This window comes from Somniosus microcephalus, chromosome 5, assembly GCF_052327205.1.
Source record: "Somniosus microcephalus isolate GS21.2 chromosome 5, FLI_Smic_1.0, whole genome shotgun sequence".
Lineage (NCBI taxonomy): Eukaryota > Metazoa > Chordata > Chondrichthyes > Squaliformes > Somniosidae > Somniosus > Somniosus microcephalus.
The window spans coordinates 25,125,196-25,147,967 of NC_140991.1; the positions used below are offsets into that span (position 1 = coordinate 25,125,196).

Below are 22,772 nucleotides of genomic sequence, written 5' to 3' on the forward strand. Positions count from 1 at the left end.
GTAAGATCATTCTCCTCTAGCAGTCGCTTTTGTGTTCCTTCTTTTAACAATCCACACACAAATTTATCTCTCAGCGCATCTGCTAGTCCTGTTCCAAACTGACAGTACTTTGATAGCTTACGCAGTTCAATTAAGAATTCAGCGTTGCTTTCTTCTTTCAGCTGCGTTCTTCTGTAAAATTTAAATCGTTCCGCTATCAGCAGCGGCGTGGGGTTTAAATGATTTTTCAGGACAGTAACAATATTCGCGAAAGTCTGATCCGCCGGTTTATCTGGTGATACAAGGTGCTTCAATAGCCCGTACGTCTTCGCACCCATTGAGTTTAATAAGGTTAGTGCTTTCTTATCATCTAGTACCTCATTTGCTTTACAATAAACTTCCATGCGTTCTACATACATGTCCCAATCTTCGACATCGCTATCAAAAGCATTGATGTTACCATGTTTAGGCATCCTTGCAAGTTTCTTTAAATTTTCTTTTTCCCAAAATGGCGGCTTCCCGCACTTGTCTTCTTCCCCCGCCTACTAAAATGGCGGCTTCCCGTGCTTGGCGGTTTTTCCCGCACTCGTCTTCTTCCCCCGCCGACTACAATGGCGGCTTCCCGCGTTTGCCGCCTTCCCCCGCTGGCTGCAATGGCGATTGCCGTGCTGCTGCCGTTCTCGCCTCCCCAGCGGTTCTCAATTCCCCGACGCTGCTTTTTGCTCCCCCGCGGTTCCCGTGGGCATTCACGCTTCCCCTGCTGTTGCACCTCTCAGCCCCGCTTGCAGGCCGGTCCTTTACACCGGCTGCGGTTGAGTTCTCCGCGGTTCTCGTGGCCTTAACGCTGCCCCAGTCGCTGCGCCTCTCGGCCCCGATTGCAGCCTGGCCCTTTTCACCGGCCGCCGTCGAGTTCTCCGCCCTTATTCCTCCGTTTTCCCTCCCCTACTCCACAGCCAACGCGGCCGACTTTCTGCTCGTGTCGCTGATCGGCTTACCCACCACCGTGGTAGAAGGGATGGTCACTGCCTGTCGCTGATGGAGGGCTTCGTGGTCAGAATTTTTCTTTTTAACCTGGGTTCTCGATGCCTCCCGTGCGATGTGGTGCTCAGCAGGATGATGAGGGCGGATGCCTCTTCTCGACGCCCGTTCTGAGGACGAAGCTGCCTTGGATGTAAAACTGCCGCAGGGTAAGATCGGACTCGTCGCCACTGTTGAGTCTGTGTGTCCCAGTTATGCTTATTATAAATCACTGGACACAGACAACAAGAAGAACTTTAACAGGTCTTTACTATTCGGAGGTCAGGGCTGAACTGCCCAGCAAATCACTACACAACGTTTATATACCGGTGTGGTCACCACCGGTATTACAGTATACAGCAGCCAAGAGAAAGTAGTACAATCTCTTAAGGTGGTTCTCTTAAGGTGGAACAGGTTACATACACCACAGTATACCTACCAAGGTACGAGAGCCCCGTTACAAAGCACACCGGTTACACAACCACAGATCCAGGAGTCCCTGTTACACAGCCACAGGTGCAGGAACCCCGGTTACACGGCCACTGATCCAGGAGTCCCTCTTACACGGCTACAGGTGCAGGAACCCCGGTTACAAGGCCACTAATATACAGTAAAATTTACCTGAACCTACTCCTGAATTTTGCCGGTTAATAGAGATTTCCGGATATTTAGGTGCCGTTTAAACAAGAGTTTCCTGTACTCTGATCTATCTTTCTTAGGTTTCCAAGTGGATGACCTCACACTTTCCTACATTGAACTCTATCTGCCACAATTTTGCTCATTCCTATTTTATACAGAAGGAAAAGCCCCAGAAAAATATACTTCAGGGCCAAAAATCTTGCCATTACAACAGAATGCTGCAGTCTAGATCTGCCATGAATCATACTCTGCCTTTGCAGAAATATAAGTGCTTATATAATTACATTTTTTTTAAACTTTAAACTGTTGCCAAATTGCTGATATTTCTTACTTTTCCTCTCACAAATAGTGTCCCCTATGGTTTGATAGTTTTGTTTACTTAGAAGTGGTTAAGGTTCCCTTAACTCACAAATGATTATGGTGCTCTTGTCTTTCTCAGTGGTAAAGGTTGCAGGGGGAGCGAGGTCCGGTGTGGGTGGCCGCCATGGTGGGTCGCAACCCCATTGCTGGCTCCATCGCATGCCACAGAACGACTTTACGTTAATGGGGCCTATTAATCCCGCCCTGCGTGTTACCCAGCCCAATTAAATGGTGCGGGTCTGGTGACGTCATCGATGACACGTTTTCAGCCGGGATACTTAATGAAGCGCTCCAGCTCCTTGCAAGCAGGAAAGTGCAGATGGCCCATGAGAGGGATGATGGTGAGAGGGACCATGGAAGTGGGGGCTGCTCTCAAAGTGCTCACACTTCTCCCCCGTTGCCACCCCATCAGTCCGAGCCCCAGATGCCTCCCTGGACAGCGATTGGCCAAGTCTGCCCCTGCACATTTGTAGGAGGAGCAGACTTTGGCGGGGCTCTCACAGGCTCCAAAACCCAGAGGACAACCGCCAAAAGTGTCTAAGCAGTCACAGCAGGGAAGTGAGGAGGCTGCCTCTACCTCTGCTGAAGCCACAGGGGTAGCACCACGTAGAAGCGCACGTAAGAGAACGATGCCACACAAGTAGATTCACAAGGGTAGCCACTTGGGTGTTTTATTCAATGTTGATGTGAAGTTTCAGTTTATTTAATGTGAACCATAAATTTCTTTCTTTTTAAAACTTGGACAAATTTGTGTGCACCATGGGAAGTGGCTTAGTTAGCTGGAGATAGCAGATAGGGAAGGAAAGATAGGAGGTGGTGTGGAGGTATTAGTCAAGGAGAATGTTACAGTACTGGAAAGTGAGGATGTCCTGGAGGGGTCATGGACAGAATCTATATGGCTGGAGTTAAGAAATAATAGAGGTGCCATTACACTACTAGGTGTATTCTATAGACCACCAAATAGTGGGAAAGATATGGAGGAGCAAATATGCACAGAAATTACAGAGAGGTGCAGGAACTATAGAGTAGTAGTAATGGGGGACTTCAGCTATCCTAATATAGACTGGGATCGTAATAGTGTTAAGGGCAGAGAGGGGGAAGAATTTCTGAAGTGTGTTCAGGAGAACTTTCTTGATCGAGAACCAGAGGACACAGAATTAAAGTGATTGGCAAAAAAAGCAAAGGCGACGTAAGAAAAAACCTTTTTATGCAGCGAGTGGTAAAGATCTGGAATATACTGCCTGAAAGGGTGGTGGAGGCAGATTCAATAACGGCTTTCAAAAGGGGGTTGGATAAGTATCTGAAGGAAAGAAATTTGCAGGGCTACGGGAAAAGGGCAGGGGAGTTGGACTAGCTGAAGTGCTCTTGCAGAGAGCCAGCACGGGCTCGACGGGCCAAATGGCCGCCTTCCGCACTGTAACTGTAGTGGCGCTTCGTAATTTCCAAACATGCAGACACTGAGCTTTGAGGCTTTTAACGAGTAGACGCGTGTCGAAATAAAACGTTCCAAAATGTAACTTTGTCTTTAAACTGTTTACTGTAACACCTTACAAACAGAATTACAAAGCAAAACACGTTTAAATGAACACGGTCAAAAACTGTATTGCTCCAGCCCTCAAAGCCTTTACTTTCTCTCTAGCCTCGTGGAGCTTGAACTGTAAAATGGCTGGATACCATGTGACAAGCTTAAGGACTGTACCATTGTAGCAAGAATAAAGGGGGTATCTCAGACTATACTATTGGAACAAGAAAATGGGTTTCTCAATACAATAAGTCAATCAGGTAAATTAACTGTATTATACTATTTAACCAATATTTTAAAGTATTTTCTTAAACTTTCATGACTCTTACATTCCGGCCCCTAATTGACTAGGCACATGAAGCATATCAATTACTCAAACATTCTTAAGAGTCATAAACTAATGAGTTCAACATATTTACAATATAAATGTCCACTTTTTTTTGTTCAGGAACCTTTCACGCTGCTTCTTGTAGCAGGCAGAGCTTTGTGATCGGTCTTTCCAGGGTCGCGTAACCATCTGCAAACAATGCATTCAGAGAGTATTTTTCTTATTACAGAATTGGCTCCTGGAATCCAGTATCTTTGTCTTAGCTTCGCAAGCACGTGGTTCCTCCCACTGTGTCCAATACTCTGGTGTATATGCTGAAGAATGAGAGTAGCAACCCAGAGGTCCTTAGAAAGGATAGCAGGATGCTTGGCCTCCTCTGGCATAGCAGATTTGTTTAGTCGCCCTCCCACCCTCAGTACTCCATCTTGCAGTGTAGGGTCCAGCTTGTAGATATGACTACCTTTCTTGATTGGAGTATTTTGCTGTAAAGCTTCGATTTCTTCTGGATATCTTTGTCTTTGACTGAAGCAAACTATCTCCATCTCAGCCTTGGCCAAATCCTCCACGGTCAATGAATTCTTACCCAATGTGGTCTTGTGCTGGTGCATATATTGCTGTAGAAGCACTCTCTGCTTATCAGGGTTACTTTCAGACTGATGGATAGTGGCTCGATACTCTTCTCTTACCGCTCAGGTGTAGCAGCAACTCTTTCAACCTTAGAAACCATGCAACTGCTTTCCTCAACTGGTGCCATCCTGAGAAATGATTAACAAGCTTGTTCACTGTGTCAAAGTTCTCTTTCGTAGTTATGAGATTTGCTGTGACTGATCTCTTGACTTCGACGTCGTCTTCAGCAATCTGACTTGGCATATCTGGTCTTTCTGGCCATGATCTCTCTGTTTCCAGCAGATAACTTGGGCCTTGTATCCAAGTTTCACTCCTCATGAAGTTTTCAGCCTTCAATCCCCGTGAGGCTTGATCTGCTGGGTTTAATGAGGTGTTTACATACCTCCATTGAGATGGCTGTGTAGCTTCTCTAATGGATGAGATTCTGTTTGCTACGAAGGTCTTGAAGCGTATCTTCTCATTCTCTATATACTTCAGCACCATCGTGCTATCCGTCCAGAAGACAGATTCTTCTAGTGGGAGCTGTAACTCTTTCCGCATCACCTTGTCAACTTTAACTGCAACAACCGCTGCCGTCAACTCCAGTATCGGGATGGTGACCTGCTTCAGCGGAGCCACCCTGGATTTCCCCATGAGGAAGGCACAATGTTTCTGGCCTGTTGATTTGTCAGCAAGAGGTAAGTAGCCGTGCCATAGCCGTCCTCACTGGCGTCCGAGAAATGATGTAGTTGAGCCGTCTTTGTAACTCCAAAACACACAGGCTTGATGCATCTACTGACATTGAAGCTAGAAAGTTGTTGCAAATCTGTCAACCATCTGAGCCATCTCTGAGCTTGACCTTCTGGGATATCTTCATCCCAACCTCTCTTGTCTCTACACAGCTCTCGTAGGATCAGCTTCACCGGCAGAATGAGTGGTGCCAGGAATCCAAGAGGGTCGTAGATGGAACTGACCACGGAGAGAATCCCTCGTCTTGTGGATGGTCTTTCGTTCACCATTATTCTGAAGTTGAACGTGTCTGACTCAATGCACCATTGTACACCAAGAGCTCTCTCGATAGGAAGGACATCGTGGCTCAGGTCCAGATCTTTGACTTCAGTGGCTCTTTCCTTTTCTGGGATAGAAGCTAGAACTGCTCTGCTGTTGCTTATCCACTTAGTCAGATGGAATCCTCCATTCGAACACAGAGTTCTAAGGTCTCTTGACAGTGCAATGGCATCGTCTTCTGTTGACACGGACTTCAGACAGTCATCGACGTAAAAGTTTCTGAAGATTGTCTCCACAGCCTCTGATGGTGCTTTGCCTTTGCCATCTTCTGCAGTTTTTCTGAGAGCCTAGCATGCACAGCTGGGAGATGATGTGGCTCCGAACAAGTGTACAGCCATTCTACATTCCACCATAGCTTGACTAACGTCGCCATCTGGCCACCAAAGGAAACGCAGAAGATCAGCATCTTCGTCAGGGATTCTGACTTGGTAGAACATTGATTCTATGTCTGCCATCATGACAACGTGCTCCTGTCTAAACCTCGTCAAGACGCCAATGAGGGTATTAGTAAGGTCAGGACCTTGAAGCAGCTGGTCATTCAGTGAAGTTCCTCTGAATGAGGTGGCGCAGTCAAACACTACACGGATCTTTTTCTTCTTTGGGTGATACACACCATGATGAGGAAGGTACCAGACCCTTCCATCGTCTCTGTTCAACTGTTCCTCGGGCACTTTTACAGCATAGCCTTTCGCTATGATGTTTCTCATGAAGCCTTTGTAGTCTTCGTGAAAGTCGGGGTTCTTGTTCAGCTTTCTCTTTAGACTGATGGCGCGCTGCTCTGCTATGCAGCGATTATTCGGCATCTTCGCGGTCTGTCTTCTCAGTGGCAAACCAATGTGATAGTGGCCATCAATGAACTGTGTAGACCTTGTCATCAAATCCATGAACTGATGGTCTTCTTGTGACATCTCTGTCTTTTCCTCACAGCGGCGTTCTGAAAAGTCTGCGTTGAACTGTTGGATCAACAGCTCTTCAATGCTTGCGATAGAGATACGATTAACTGTTACATTTTGTCGTTGCTCCTTGTTCGACTTGTTGCCATCATCTCTCCTTACCGGTCCATTGACTACCCATCCAAGGGCTGTCCTGACGGCGTAGGGTCCATCATCCTTGCTGTTTATCACCTGCCATGGCTCCATAGTTTTGTAGGCATTGGTTCCAATTAATAGGCCAATTTCTGCTTCAATATATGGGAGATGCACCTTTTCCAGGTAAGGCCATCTCTCCACATCCTTCTGCAGGGCTAAGTTCCCTACTTTAACAGGAATCTCCCTCTGTGTGAAAACATTAGGCAGGTCTATGAAGTCCTTCTCTTCAAGTCCACACACTTCTAAGTCTGACAGGATATAACTTTGCATTGACTTCTCATGACCCATGGTGCGCAATAGGATTTCTGTTCTTCTGCCTCTAACGTTCAGCTCGCATGAGTGATTCTGTGCAGAACGTTGCTGAACTACCTGGATCCATGAAGGCGTAAGTCTCCACAAACTTCTCACTCCTCTTAGACTTGATCTTTACAGGTACGATGGCAAGAATACAATCACTGTCACCGGCCCCAGTGAATCCACAAGTCTCTGGTTCCAGCGACACCAGAGCACTTGAAACAACCTTCTCGTCGGTATTGTTTTCTTCACTCTTCTTAGAGACTTGTTCTTCTTTATGGATATGCAGCAGACTGGGATGTTTCCGAGTGCACTCTCTGCATGTTGTTCTTTGCTTACAGTTTCTACTCAGGTGCCCCTGAGAGAGACATCCAAAACATAGGCCACTGTACTTCAGAAATTCGATTCTGTCTTTATGTGGCTGTGCTTTGATGTCACTGCAGAAATCCAATGTATGATTCTTCTGGCAGAATAAACACGGCTTCTGAAAGGCATTAGCAGGCGAAACTGTGCTGCTCTTTTTGGGAGATGAGTTCTGAGACTTTTCTTCCCCAGCCTGAGTGACGATAGTTGCAAAGCTGCTTCCCCTGGAACCACCTTTCCTGAGAGTCTTTGATTCAGCAGGCTTGGCTTTCACTCTTCCATCGGTGGTCGGGCTGACATCCTGGATGTTTCCAAACAATGGGTCCCTAGCAATTTTAGCTTGTTTGTCTATGAAATTCACTAAGTCTGCAAACCTGGCTCTACTTTTCCGTCTCTCCATTATCTCAAAGGCTGTTCTTCTCCATTGTTCTCTCATTCTGTAAGGAAGCTTAGAGATGATGATTCTCATAGTCGTAGGATTGTCCATCTCTTCCATGAATTCAACATCCTCCATGGTGTTGCGACATCCTATGAGAAAAAGAACATATGTGTTCAATGCCTCCCCGTCCTCCGATCTGATCTGTGGCCACTTGGTAGCCTTTTCAATATATGCAGTGGCTATCTTCAGCTCGTTACCATAGTGCTCCTGCAGCAACTTCCTGGCTTCTATGTATCCCCGGTCCAGTCTCATGTGTTCACAGCTTCTGACCAGGTCTTGTGGTTTACCACTGGTGTACTGTCCCAGGTAGTACAACTTATCACTGCTGCTCTCTGTTTTGGAGTCAATGGCTTGTTCGAAGGATCTGATGAAGGGCTTATACTTGAGTGGGTCGCCTTGGAACACTGGTATGTCTCTTTAAGGAAGTCGAAACAGATTCTGTTGTTTTACAAGCATCTCTGTAATTTCGTTCTGACGTTGCATCACTCGGTATAGGCTTCTCCCTGTGTCTTCAGGCCTCTGGTGGTCATCAGCAGGGTCTAGTCTAGACCGTCTGACGTTTGGGGTAGCATCACATGCTCCTGTTAGTGGAGAGGCCTCTCTTCCATGCTGTAATGCCAGGAGATGGCCTTCAGACTCTCTTTTAACTCTTGAAGGTGCCCTGGATCCAACTCTGTGTGACAACATTGACTGGCAATATTCGTTCATGCCATCCTGTGAGCCTTCATAATCTTCATATACACTCAACTTGGCATCTGAGACCGCAATAGCTGTTTTTATCTCCAGCTGTTCTTTCTTTGCCTGCACTTGGGCCTGTTGGGCCTGCAGTTGGGCCTCTTCCCGTTCAAGAGCTTGCTTCTCCACTAAAGATGCTGCGCGCGCCATCAACGCTGCCCGTTCAACCTCCTCTCTCATGCGTCGCGACGAGCATGTGGTAGAAGCGACTGACCTGTGTCCAGAAACAGAGCTACCTTCTTTTCGATTTTTGCTCAGTCTGGCTGAAGTCTCTGAAGTGCTATCATCTGGTCCGACTTCATCGTCATCTTTATCTTTCTCTGCTGTATCAGCGTCTTGACGAATCTTTAACATCCACTGTTCTGTGGCCTTGACATAGTCCTTAATGCTGGATGATTTAAGATCAAACCAGTTGTGATCAGCGTTTCCCTCTTCTTCAGACAGAAGTGCTAATACATCTTCATTGAGTACATTAAATTCTTCATGCAACTTGGAGAAATCATAATGCATTATGTCTTCAGCTTTCTTAATATTAGCATTATCTTCCATGAGACAATCAATTATCTTCATTTTTCCAGTTATCTGAGCTAATTTAGCCCTCCTTGCACCTATGCTTCTATGTAACTTCTCTTCCATTGCCTTTGGGGTGAGCTTTACTTCCCTCTTTTGGCCAACAATCCTTCTGGCTGGGGGAAGCTCCTCACAGCTCCATAAGGCCTCAGCCATTTTACCCACAGCTCTTATTTAGCTTCTCAATAGAATGAACAAGGCAAGTAACAGTCACTGTACCTTCGCTTTCTTATATTGTCGTCTGGCTCCGTGACCATTCATGTATACGTTCGCCGACAATTCCGTCCTTTCCTTCTTAGGGAGCTAGTTTTTGATTAATGTAGTGGCGCTTCGTAATTTCCAGACATGCAGCCACTGAGCTTTGAGGCTTTTAACGAGTAGACGCGTGTCGAAATAAAACGTTCCAAAACGTAACTTTGCCTTTAAACTGTTTACTGTAACACCTTACAAACAGAATTACAAAGCAAAACACGTTTAAACGAACACGGTCAAAAACTGTATTGCTCCAGCCCTCAAAGCCTTTACCTTCTCTCTAGCCTCGTGGAGCTTGAACTGTAAAATGGCTGGATACCATGTGACAAGCTTAAGGACTGTACCATTGTAGCAAGAATAAAGGGGTATCTCAGACTATACTATTGGAACAAGAAAATAGGGGGTTTCTCAATACAATAAGTCAATCAGGTAAATTAACTATTATACTATTTAACCAATATTTTAAAGTATTTTCTTTCTTAAACTTTCATGACTCTTACAGTAACCATTCTATGATTCTATGAATGGTGGTGACTGTGAAAGGAATAGGTTGGTCATCGTAGGGATGCCTAATGGTGTGGCTATGGGGTGTTGCCAACCTGGCGAAGCATGTGGCAGCCGTATGGGTGGACCACACAATGTTAAGTAAATCTGGCCATGATGAGGCCATCCCTGGCCTCTCGGGCAGCAATGTGCTCGAGTGCTGGGGTCATCTGCACTGCAGGTTCTACCAGCTCCTGCTCTTCCTTGTCTTCCAGCTGATGCTCCTCCTCCTCCGAAGAGGCTGTGCGCTCAGTGCCTTGCTCCTCATGCAGCGCTAATCCTCGCTGGTGCGCTATGTTGTGCAAGGCGCAGCAGACCACAACGATTCTGGAGACCCCGGTTGATGCGTACTGAAGGGCTCCTCCAGATCTGAATCACATTTTCAGCATGCCTATTGTCTGCTCTATGACACATCTGGTGGAGATGTGGCTTTCATTATATCTCTCTTTGGCCTCAGTACTTGGTTTCCTCAAGGGTGTCATGAGCCATGTCTTCAGTGGATAGCCCTTGTTCCCAAGTAGATAGCCAGAAGGTATGTTTGGAGGTGCAAAGGGCTAAGGGAGGGTGGACTGGCGCAGGACGAAAGAGTCATAACAGCTGCTAACAAATTTGACATACACATGCATGATGATCTTCCTATGGTTGCAGACCAGCTGCACATTGAGGGAGTGGAAGTCCTTGCAGTTGACAAACACTCCTGGGTGATGATGGGTTACTCTGATGGCCACATGTGTGCAGTCAATGATGCCCTGCACACGTGGGAAGCCAACCAGAGTGGCAAAGCCGAGCACCCACTCAGTAACACTGGCTTCATCAGTGGCAAAGTTGATATAATTGGCTGACTTGTCAAACAAGGTATCGGTGACCTGTGTGATGCATCTGTGGGCGGCCGACTGTGTGATGCCGCAAATGTCTGCTGCAGATCCCTGGAAGGAGCCTAAGGCGAAGAAGTTGAGGGCACTGGTGACTTTGATGGCCACTGGTAAGGCGTGTCCACCCGCTCCACTGGGCTGCGGGTCTTCTTCCTGCAATGTGCAAATATCTGTGACAAAATGGCGCGATAGGCTGAGCCTCCTTTGGCACTGCTGCTTCGTCATGTTGAGGAAGCTCATCCTCTGCCTGTATACCTTGTGTTGGGGGTATTGCCTCCAGTGCGGTGCAGCGCTGTGCTGATGCCCTCTCTCCTGTGGAGCATCAGGGCGTTGAGGAGAAGGTTGGTGGTGGTGTTGTTAGTGCTGCTGGTGTTGGGGCTCATCGTGGTCAGATTCTGAGGACCAAGGTGAGACAGTATAAACGGCACCCATGCTGATGGAAAAGATGGCAGGTCAAGTAGTGATGACAAAAGCAATCTGTCAATGGTGAGAGGTTCTTCCAATGAGTTGACACTGGATGGAGACTTTGCTGGAAACACTTGCAGCCTGCACTAGTCGTTTCATCACTTTTCCCCAATGTATTTTGCTTCAAAGGCAGGTATGAAATTATTTTCCATGGCAATATCTCTTACTAGCAGGTTAAATATGATTCAGAAGTCAGGTGGTAACCCCATCATCTTGACAGTACTGTCCAAAGCAAAATCTAGGCCATCTGTCAGTCACTGAGACAAGTGCGTTGGCTGCATGCGATACCTGCTCTTCATGTTATTCATGCTTGTTATCCTGAGCTACGTTAACAGATGCTCTAACGAAGGACTGTTGGACCATTTGTTCAAAAAGAACATAGTTGCAGAAGCTGAGGTAAGACTTATTTTCACCATTAAATGCAATTATCAACCTATGTATGCTTTACCAAATTATTAACAGGACAGCAAAGGATTTCCTAGACCAGCAGCATTGCAGTAGAAATAAAAATAGCAGGTTCATCTGTATCTGTAAAGAAAAAAGATGGATTATTTTCTCAGATGTGGACTCTTCATCAGAACTATATTCTTGGCAGTAATAACAACAGAAAACGCTGGAAAAACTCAGCAGGCCAGGCAACATCCGTGGAGAGAGAAACAGAGTTAACATTTCAGGTCGAAGACCCTTTGTCAGAACTGAGAAATAAGCAGGAAATGAAACAGATTAAAAAGCAAGTTTGGGGGCTGGGAAATGGGGGAGGGGATGAAAGAACAAAAGGGAAGGTCTGTGAGGTGAAGAGACATTAAGAGATATTCAAGGTGAGACGAGATGGTAATAGGACAGGTAAAGAAACAATGGATGGCTCTAGATGAAGTGTGAAATGCGCTGGCAGAGTGAGAGACAGCTGCCATGTGGGAGAGGAAAAAAAAGGAAAAGGCACAATCCAAAAGTGTGGATAAAAATTATGATAGGGGCCGAGGTTATGATCTGAAATTGTTGAACTCGATATTGAGTCCAGAAGGCTGTAAAGTGCCTAATCGGAAGATGAGGTGCTGTTCCTCGAGCTTGGCAGCTTGTGTAGCAGGCAATGAGAATAACAGATTCCATCTTGAAAAGGTCCAAACTGCCTGCATGGACCCCTTAGTTTGATATTAGACTCACCTCTTGGAACGGAGTCTGACGGGGTGCAAATTGGAGAATAAGCATGTCTCATTGACCGTCCTTCCAATTTTCTGGTCACCCCCAAGTCAAGAGCACCGTGAATCAAGCATATCGACCTCCGCACTTGATTGTCCACTCCACATTCCACGCCAAGAGCAGAATCTCCAGAAGATTACTCCCAAATTCCATCTGGAAGATCAGAGATTAGCTCTTGATTTTTTTTTAGATCAGGTGAAGCAATTTATTGTTTTTTTTGTACTCGTTAAGGTGAGAGATGACAATGGTATAATTGCTTCATATATAAATTATCTGGGCTTGGGAATTGAGGAAGCAAGACTGACATTTCCTGATAATATGGCAAAATTTGGTAAAGATTGTAAAAGGCTGCGAGAGAATATGGTTAGACTAGTAGGATGGGTAGATAGGTAGCAGATGCAGAAAAATATGAAATAATACATTTTGGAATTAATGGATAGGGAATGAAAATGCACCTTAAATGGTAAGATGTTAAATGGAGTAAAAGAGCAGAGGGCAGGTGTAAAGCTGAAAAGTTTCTAATCATTCCAGCTTCCATCCTTCTCACAACACCAAAATGGTCCTAGAAAAAGTCATGAACCACAGTCTCTGTGACTAACTGGTGCATTATCCCTCCTAGTCCTCCTTGACCTTTCTGCACTGTACAGTCTTTTCTGGTCCTGTACTTTCCTGTGTTCCTTGTTCATCTGGATCAAAATTAGGTTCCAAAGGTGAAAGGTCCGTGAAGACTTGAGAATCTTTCCTTCTAGCCGGGATGGATCTGCACAGCTCCGCCAGTTCTCAATGTAGGTGGCTTCCTTCAGGATATCCAGGAACCAGGAGGCTTGGAGGATCAGCTACTTCAGCATAAGAACAGATGGCTGCCTGTTTGAAGAATTCAACTGAATTACATCCAAGGAGTTCAAAGTCTGGGAGGTTATACTTAATGTCCTGCAGACATACCTCTTCAAAGTCTCTTTCTCATCTTTGGAGATTGCATGAGGTCAAATAATTGGAGACTATGATAGTGCTCCCAAAATAACCAGCAATTTAAGACATTTTAATTACAAGGCTGATATGCCCCTGATCTGTGTTCACCGATTGACTCTGTACAGTTATATGTAATTTTCTTTTGTGTGTGTGCTTCAAATTTTAATGGCTTTTTAATGTGTTGAATTTGTGTGGGTCAACTGGAGTCGTGTCCCATTAGCCATAAATAACCACACATCAGGTTATACAAGGAAATAAATCATCTTCAGTTCGTCACTCGATTAACAATGATTAAAATTTGAAGATATGGTTAATCTTTCGTATTTTATTGTTTTGTCTAGGCTAGGTACTACATCCAGCAGATTTTGGAAGGGGTCCAGTATCTCCATGACAACAATATACTTCACCTTGACATAAAAGTAAGACTTCAATTCCTTTCAAACAGTTTAAAGCACTGATTACGCCCTCACCTCACTGTTTTTCTCGAGGGGTCCACATTTTTATTTGTGCAGTAGATGAGAGAATATCTCATATCAGCAGTAATTATTTCTTGGTTCAGTTTCAGTGGAGCTGTCCAGCAGTACGAACGGAAAAAGGAGACACCAGAGGCAATTTTAAGCATGCGCCCAAACTGGCCGTGAAGTCGGCAGTGCATCTACTGCACCCGCCCGAAGCATTTAGCGGGAGGCCCGAAGCAATGAGAGATAATGGGCAGCTCACCGAACCAGGTGGCCAAAAATCCGGCGGCTCCAAGAGCGAGCCAAGCCAGAAGTCAGCACTAAAGGGGGGGGGGGCACACTGATGGGGGGATCGGGGGGTCCTACCCATTGGCTAGCAGCGGACCGCAGTATTTTGTGGGGTCCGAAGGAGCCTTCCTGCTCCTCCTGTCCCCTACAAAAGTCCCCCCCCCCCGAAAAAGCTCTTCCAGGCCGTCTTTGAAACGGTCGCCAACCATCCTTTGAAGGACCGCCGGTGTTAGGCTGATCGCCACCTGGAACAAATGGAGTCCTACAGCCGGTATAGGATCCCGATCTGCATATGGAAGCAGCCTCCAATCTGTTTTGGTCAGGAGTGCTTGGTGCCCACTTACAGGCCTGCCTGAATATCGCATCGGTGGGCCTTGCGCATCCACAGGGAAGACGCCGTTTCCCTGCCATTTTCAACAGCTGGACACCTCTTCAAGGGGCCAGCCGGCTGTTGAAAATCACATACCCCCAAGTTCTGATGCTGAGTACAGGTTAAAGCTCCAGAGCTCAGTAAACACATTTCAACTCACCTGGCAGTTGAAGATTAGCGTACACTATTATTTACATAATGAGACATCAATTGTTTTTCCACCTTGTTTTCCTGCCTTTTTACATCACTGTGGAAACTCTCATTCAGGTCAATTTAATTAGTCTTTTGGGGACAATGCCATAAGGAATTTATGGTTTGCAAGCCACAAATTACCATTTGCTAAATTTTAAGGTACTGACATTGCCACACAGGGAGTAGCCAGGCTTATAAAATCAAAAACAGTAGTTTTCAAATGAAATGGGGCCTTTGATGTTTTTATAAGGTACATTTTTACATGCCTGAGTGTCTCTGAGGAAACTACGTTTTAGGTCCACAACATTGTTATCTAACTCATTCTTTCCGTGGACTTCAAAACTGTAGAAAACCTTACCTCCTTCAGTCTTCCTTACCTTCTACAACTGGCAACCTTTTAAAACACAAGTTTGGTGTCTTCTAACCAGTGCTTCTTGATTTATCTTCAGTCTTAGCTTTTCCAATCTTGCTGATGTCCAGCTTGGTGAGCTTTGACTCTGTTTCCCTATTTTAAAAAAAGACTGTAGTGGAGTGTATAGTCTGCTGTGAGGAGTTACACTGCAGTTTATTGCTGACAAGCTTGTAATGTAATTTTTCCTTTCTTTAAATAGCCAGCTAACATTCTAATGGTGCATCCAGAAAGAGACGATGTTAAAATATGTGATTTTGGATTTGCGCAAGAATTCTCACCAGTCCAGCCACAGTTTAGCAAGTATGGCTGCCCGGAGTTTGTGGCCCCTGAGATTGTCTCCCAGGATCCGATTTCACCAGCCACTGACATATGGTAAGGTATTGGAAGATCAAGAGATAAATAGAGGCTCGCAATTAAGATTGTGTCAGACATCTTAGGTTAAACTCTATCTTTTTTCATAATTGTGGATGAGAGTGCCACGAGTGGTAACTGAGCCATTCCCATCAGGAAAAATCTAAATTCAGCCCTGGGCCTGGGCTGAATTAGCTAATCTCAGCCAGGTCAACAGTAGGGGGCGCTACAATTGACCTCCGCACCTTTGTTATGTGGAAGGGAAAATAACCAGCTAAAGGTTACTACCCAAGGACAGCTAAAGGTTACTACCCAAGGACCCCCCTTCTAGAAAGTGCAAGCATTGTATGAGGCTAAACTGTGATGCCAACCCCATGGGAATAACTGCTGGCACTGCCTGAGCTCACACTTGAAGAATGGCCACTAGGGTGAGATATCAGAAGGCTGTTCTACCTGTGGACCCATGTTCACACATTTATCAATTCCTTCAAGAGGGGAGGGGCGAAAAACTGAAAAAAGCAATAGTTATTACAGGAAACTTTCTGGTATCCGGCACTGACGGGACCGAGCTGGTGCCGTTAGATCAAAACTGCCGTATAAACCAGCGCTAATGTTAAAACATACAGAGCTTTTCAGCTCCGTGTGAATCAACAAATCCTGTTGCTTAGCAACAGCTTCAAAACAGTCGGCTGCAGCTGCAAGCGTCTCTAGCTGAAGCTGTTGCTTAGCTACAGACCTTGCAGAGCCTGACTGGGGGAAAAAAAAGCAACGAGAAATAAAAAAACTTATAAAAAACGGCTCCTGAATTTTGCCGGTAGATAGAGCTTTCCGGACTTTTAACCTCCGGTTAAACAAAAGTTTCCTGTAATAGAATGAAAAGGACCAAGCTGGCTTCAGTGAGCATTTGTTTCCATCTGAAGGCAAAGGGTTTAGAACCTCTATGTAGCTTGTTTGTATTGTAACCTTTTTATTCAGATCTATGTCGAGGATTTTTTTTTAATGGTGGAAGGATTCTTACTAATTCCCTTCTCACTTTTTATATTTTCTTTCTTATATAGGGCTATTGGTGTTATCACATTTTTATGGTAAGTAAGATGAGTTCTGTGCAATTTGGAATCTTGCATATTTAATTTTTAAATTGAGTTTTTTTGGCATTTATGGGGAGAATTTCTGCTTCACATGCTCCCAGCACTGGGATCACATCTTGGGAAATCTGTCACATCCAGCCTTTGATTTTTTGTCCATTCATCTTAACGGTAGGGAAATTAAGGGCTAGGGGAATGTGCTGGGGTGCAGCGAAGCAGAAAATCTCTTATTTTGTTCAGAGGGTTGAATAATGCCTGTGCTGAGGAATGGAGTCCATGTCTGGCACCCAGTGCCAGCATCAAATACTTATAGGCCAGGTGCAGCATAGACCAAAGATCCCTGTCTGCCCCTAAACAATGTACCTAGACCCAACTTCACCGCGCCTCCCCCACCGCCCCACCCCCCCCCCCCCCCCACGGTGTGAATTTTCTATTTTCCCACATTTACCATCTTTGTGGCCTTTCTGAGCAAAATTAATAATTAGTGCAATTTGTAGCAAACTTTGTGGAATTGTACACGATGGGAATTGGGCTGAGGGTCCCCAAACTCTCAGGAACGCTACAATTTTCAGTCACAGAACAAGTTGGAAGTGAGAATACTCAACGCAGGTCTCCATTGAAACCTACCTCTTCAAGGTTAACCCAGAACATAGAGGACATTTGCATTTTTGTGGGTAGCTTCTATAATGGACGGGCAATCCACTCCGCCAGATTACCGCCAGTATTGTGAAGAAGAACGTTTGCCCCATTATTTTTAAATCTCCTGACTCTTTAGGATCTCATCTGCTGATATGAGCAGAGTGGCCCATCAGCAAGCACCTCTGCTGAAAAGAAATCCCATAAATCAGTATCCAGGCTATTTATGGATTCCAATCAGTTTAAATTGATTATTTCACTGCTGCCTGTGTATCTGAAAGTACACTCAAGAGGTAAAATTTCAACGGGGCTTCTCCCAATCTCCTGCTGTAACTTTGACAGAAGAATGTCAGAAACCCCCCCCCCCCGGAGAAACGGTTCAAACAGCTGTTTCTCCAGGATTTCAGCCGGGGGGGAACCCCCACAGAAATTCTACCCCATATTATCTGCCATGACACTGTGACTCTGAGAATATCCAGCAAGTTCCACTGCACCCTCATGTGGGCCAGAATTTTAACTTGGAGGTGGGTGAGGAGCATGGGGGAGCTGGAATGCAGTCAGGGAACCCGGAAGAACGGGTGTCCCTCAGGCCCTGCCAAATTTAACGGTCGGGGATTGCATAGAAACATAGAAGATAGGAGCAGGAGTAGGCCATTCGGCCCCTCGAGCCTGCTCCGCCATTCAATGCGGTCATGGCTGATCATCCAAATTTAGTACCCTGTCCCTGCTTTCTCCCCATATCCCTTTAGCCTTAAGAAATATATCCAACTCCGTCTTGAATATATTTAATGAATTGGCCTCCACTGCCTTCTGTGGTAGAGAATTCCACAGGTTCACCACTCTCTGGGTGAAGAAATTCCTCCTCATCTCTGGTCCTAAATGGCCTACCCCTTATCCTTAGACTGTGACCCCTGGTTCTGGACTCCCCGACCATTGGGAACATCCTTCCTGCATCTAGTTTGTCTAGTCCTGTTAGAATTTTATAAGTTTCAATGAGATCCCCTCTCATTCTTCTAAACTCCAGCGAGTACAAGCCCAATCGACCCAATCTCTCCTCATACATCATTCCTGCCATCCCAGGTATCAGCTTGGTGAATCTTCGCTGCACTCCTTCCATGGCAAGGACATCCTTCCTCAGATAAGGCGACCAAAACTGCACACAATACTCAAGATGTGGTCTCACCAAGGCCCTGTACAACTGCAGCAAGACATCCTTGTTCCTGTACTCAAACCCTCTCGCTACGAAGGCCAACATACCATTTGCCTTCTTAACCACCTGCTGCACCTGCATGCTTACCTTCAGCGACTGGTGCACAAGGACACCCAGGTCTCGTTGCACTTCCCCTTCTCCCAATCTATTGCCATTCAGATAATAATCTGCCTTCTTGTTTTTGACACCAAAGTGGATAACCTCGCATTTATCCACGTTATAGTTCATCTGCCATGCTTCTGCCCAATCACCCAACCTGTCCAAATCATACTGGAGTTTCTCGGCATCCTCCTCACGGCACACACGCCCACCCAGCTTTGTGTCGTCTGCAAACTTGGAGATATTACATCTGGTTCCCTCGTCCAGATCATTAATATATATTGTGAATAGCTGGGGTCCAAGGACCGATCCCTGCGGTACCCCACTAGTCACTGCCTGCCACTCGGAAAAAGAGCCGTTTATTCCAACTCTTTGCTTTCTGTCTGCCAACCAGTTCTCTATCCAAGTCAATACCTTGCCCCCAATCCCATGTGCCTTAACTTTACACGCTAATCTCTTATGCGGGACCTTATCGAAAGCCTTTTGAAAGTCCAAATACACCACATCCACTGGTTCTCCCTTATCTATTTTACCAGTTACATCCTCAAAAAATTCCAGTAGATTAGTCGAGCACGATTTACCTTTTGTAAATCCATGTTGATTTTGTCCGATCCGATCACTGTTTTCCAAGTGCTCTGCTATTACATCTTTTATAATGGACTCTAGCATTTTCCCCACTACCGATGTCAGGCTTACCGGTCTGTAATTCCCCGTTTTCTCTCTATCACCTTTTCTGAACAGTGGGGTAACATTAGCTACCCTCCAATCCATGGGTACTGTTCCAGAGTCTATCGAATTTCGGATTTTGAATTTTGCAGATCGTTGCCGAGGTCGGGGGACTAGAGTTTGTCGGCGAGATCGGGTGCTGGAGTTTGTCAGCGAGGTTGGGGGGGTGGGGAGCCTGGGGGTCAGAAGGCAGGTGGGGGGGATCGAAGATCGGAGGCCTCGTGGGGTGGCGGGGGGGCTGTCCGATCGCGGGGGGTTGGCAAGGCAGGAATGCTGGACCCAGCAGGTAAGTGGAAAGGCACTTACCTCCTGGATCCAGCAGTCCTCGCCTCCCTTTAGCTGGCGGGTTCCCTGAGGCCTGGGAAACCCGCCCGCCCACAGTTAAATTTAAAATGGTGGATCACCATGAGGCAGGAAGCCTGCCTCATTATAATATTTAAAGTGCCAACCCGCCTCCTTGGAAAACCAGAACTGGCCGGGTTGGGTTCGGGATTCAGATTTTTAAAACTTTCACCTCCCACCCAACCCCAACCCACCCGTATTTTGGGATTAAACTTCTGAGTGAAGTCTGTATGAAGATCGAAGGATGGCACCACCAACTTCGATGATGTTACTTGTGTAAAGGATAATTCAACATTTTATGATTTTTAAAATGCGATTCTTCTTGCACCTGAGCACACCAATGTATGTAAAATAAGTTAGACACTGCTGGGACATCCTTCTGAGTTCATTTAACTCAGCAGAAAGTTCTTACGATTCATTTGCACCTGCAGCAATTGTAAACCCATGAGTATTTGGAGTTGGAAAAAATAAATCTAATATTAATGGTTAACTCAGGGAATGATGTAAATCAAAAAATTGCATAATTCCACGCAAATCTCAAATTTTAACCTTAGGTTATTGAGCATTACAGATTTCCAGAAAGTTATTTTATGTTTGTACAATTAGGAGTCGGATACTGCATGGGTTTGTTCGCACAGTGTTAATTAATTTAATTGCATTTCAGGAGTTCACTATCATGCTGTCTAATAAACGTAAATGTGATTCATTAAAGTTTGACAGGTAGTTCTCCATTTGCTGGTGAAAATGACAGAGTTATTCTAACGAACGTGAAAGAAGGATCCTTCTCATGGGATGAGCGTGATTTGGATTGTATAAGCGAAGACGCTCAAAATTTCATTAAGAGAATACTTAGAATAATTCCACAGTGAGTTCAAATTGGCATGTGTTTAATCAAAGCTACAATACTGGCAGGATTGTTGCTATGGTCTGGAAGTATTATATCACTGTAATGTTCCGATTTAAATGTGCATATTGTAAATATTAGTGAATAAAGAAGTTTCGTTGCTCTTTTTAACTTTATACATTTTAATGTGAAAGGGAAAGAACTCCAATTAATTTTTTTCTCCAATTACTGTGATTTTCTTCATCCATTTCTCTGGTTAGAGCATTCTGTGCTAACCTATTAAGGTCACCTGGGATAACATGATTGAACATAAGAATTAGGAGCCGGAGTAGGCCATACGTCCCCTCGAGCCTGCTCCACCATTCAATAAGATCATGGCTAATCTTCGACCTCAACTCCACTTTCCCGCCCGATCCCCATATCCCTCGATTCCCCTAGAGTCCAAAAATCTATCGATCTCAGCCTTGAATATACTCAACGACTGAGTATCCACAGCCCTCTGGGGCAGAGAAGTCCAAAGATTCACAACCCTCTGAGTGAAGAATTTCCTCCTCATCTCAGTCTTAAGTGGCCGACTCCTTATCCTGAGTCTATGCCCCCTAGCTCCAGACTCTCCAGCCAGGGGAAACAACCTCTCAGCATCTACCCTGTCAAATCCCCCTCAGAATCTTGTATGTTTCAATGAGATCTCCTCTCATTCTTCTAAACTCCAGAGAGTATAGGCTCAATCTCTCCTCATAGGACAACCTTCTCATCCCAGGAATCAATCTAGTGAACCTTGGTTGCACTGACTCTAAGGCAAGTGTGTCCTTTCTCAGATAAGGAGACCAAAACTGTGCACAGTTGAGTAAATATTTGTAAGGCTTCGTTTCACTGGGTCTCCGAGTCTCATATTCTTCAGACACGAGCCCAAAAAATCACGCCCCATTCCCAGTGCATCTAATTTTACAAACTGGCATCTTGGTGCCAATTAATAAGGCCACGTTACAGTCGTATGTGTCCTCATGTTAAAATGTAATTCCTGTATAAGACTGTAAAGCCGAGAATTGTATGACTTCAAGGCTACAGCCACGGCAGAAGCTTGACCCATATTTTTGTTAGGGAAGGGTTACATAACCAAGGAAGGTAGGTGGAGTTAAGATACAGATCAGCCATGATTAATTGAATGGCGGAGCAGGCTGGAGGGGCTGAATGACCTACTCCTGTTCCTGTGTTCCTAACTGGGTGCAGCTGAATGTTTGGGAGTTTGGCTGCTCAAGAAGGTCCGCTGAAAGGGCGAAGGCGGGGAGGATTTTTGACCCGCCGTAAACGGACACGGAGTCGGTGGAGCGCCCGCAACACCCGCCTGAAGTCGGCGCCGGGAAGCTTGGAGCATTTTCAGCTTTGGGCATCTTGCAGCTGGCGAGCTGCAGGCACCAAACGGGCTGGGGCTCCGCTGCAGCACATCGGTTGCGGGAGGGCGAGGAATCGACCAGCTCCCACACTGAGCCGTCCGGCAGATCGGGAAATCCTGCTCCTCCTGGCCCCACAAAAAAAAAGAAAAGAAAAGGGGACTGGCACAAAATTCAGCATGCCTGCTCCGTGACGGGTATGCCCACAGACTGGGCCAGCTCAACCCCGTTTTTTGCCAGGATCGTGAAATCAGGGCTTTTTCCTGACAATTACCATGAATATTTGACAGTAGAGGGAACCGTGAATCTACAATAATAGCATTGCTGTTTAAGTAATGAAATTGATCTGTCATTGGCGGCCGGTGAAATAACAAACTTCGCAAACAAGCTAGAAATCCTCAATAGCTTTGTTTTTCGGCAGCGATTAACAAGAAAAATATGCCACAGGAACTCGGGTGGCTTAAGTGTGAGCACAGAGTGCTTTGATCCGACTATTAGGTCAGTTGGGAAAATAACCACACTAATTAAAAGGTGAGAAATGTAAGATGTGCATTAAAACAACTCACTGAGGTCAGATTTCCTTTTTAATTTGTTATTGAGGCATTAATTGGTCTCCATAGACGAGTCCTCTTCTCAGTGAAATTAAAAGTTAAACCTACAGGTGACCTGTAAGAACCCTAGGTTTCATATGGGCTCCATCATTGGCGGCCGTGCCTTCTGCTGCCTTGGCCCTAGAATTCCCTCCCTAAACCTCTCCACCTCTCTCCCTCCTCCTCCTTTAAATTGCTCCTTAAAACCTACCTCTTTGACCAAGCTTTTTGGTCACTTGTCCCAATATCTCTTTATGTGGCTCGGTGTTAAGTTTTGTTTCATAACTCTCATGTGAAGCACCTTTTACTACGTTAAAGGTGCTATATAAATGCAAGTTGTTGTTGGCAGCTGGGATGAAAAACACAACTGCTAGTAATCTGCAAATAAAAGCTGGCAGTCCACCACACGTCAGTCAGCCTCTGCTGCAGATTTCTAGCATTTTCTGATTTTATTTCAAAACACCCAGGCCCT

At 45.5% G+C, this 22,772-nt stretch overlaps 1 protein-coding gene across 1 annotated transcript in view; it reads left to right on the top strand.

Moving 5' to 3' along the window:
• Nucleotides 1-22,772, top strand: part of obscnb (obscurin, cytoskeletal calmodulin and titin-interacting RhoGEF b) — a 656,492-nt gene that overhangs the window by 535,294 nt on the left and 98,426 nt on the right. The window contains exons 112-116 of the mRNA XM_085987453.1: nt 11,476-11,536; nt 13,648-13,725; nt 15,226-15,398; nt 16,436-16,462; nt 20,188-20,340. Of these exons, the coding sequence (XP_085843579.1) occupies nt 11,476-11,536; nt 13,648-13,725; nt 15,226-15,398; nt 16,436-16,462; nt 20,188-20,340 (492 nt within the window). The remainder of the gene's footprint in view (nt 1-11,475; nt 11,537-13,647; nt 13,726-15,225; nt 15,399-16,435; nt 16,463-20,187; nt 20,341-22,772) is intronic.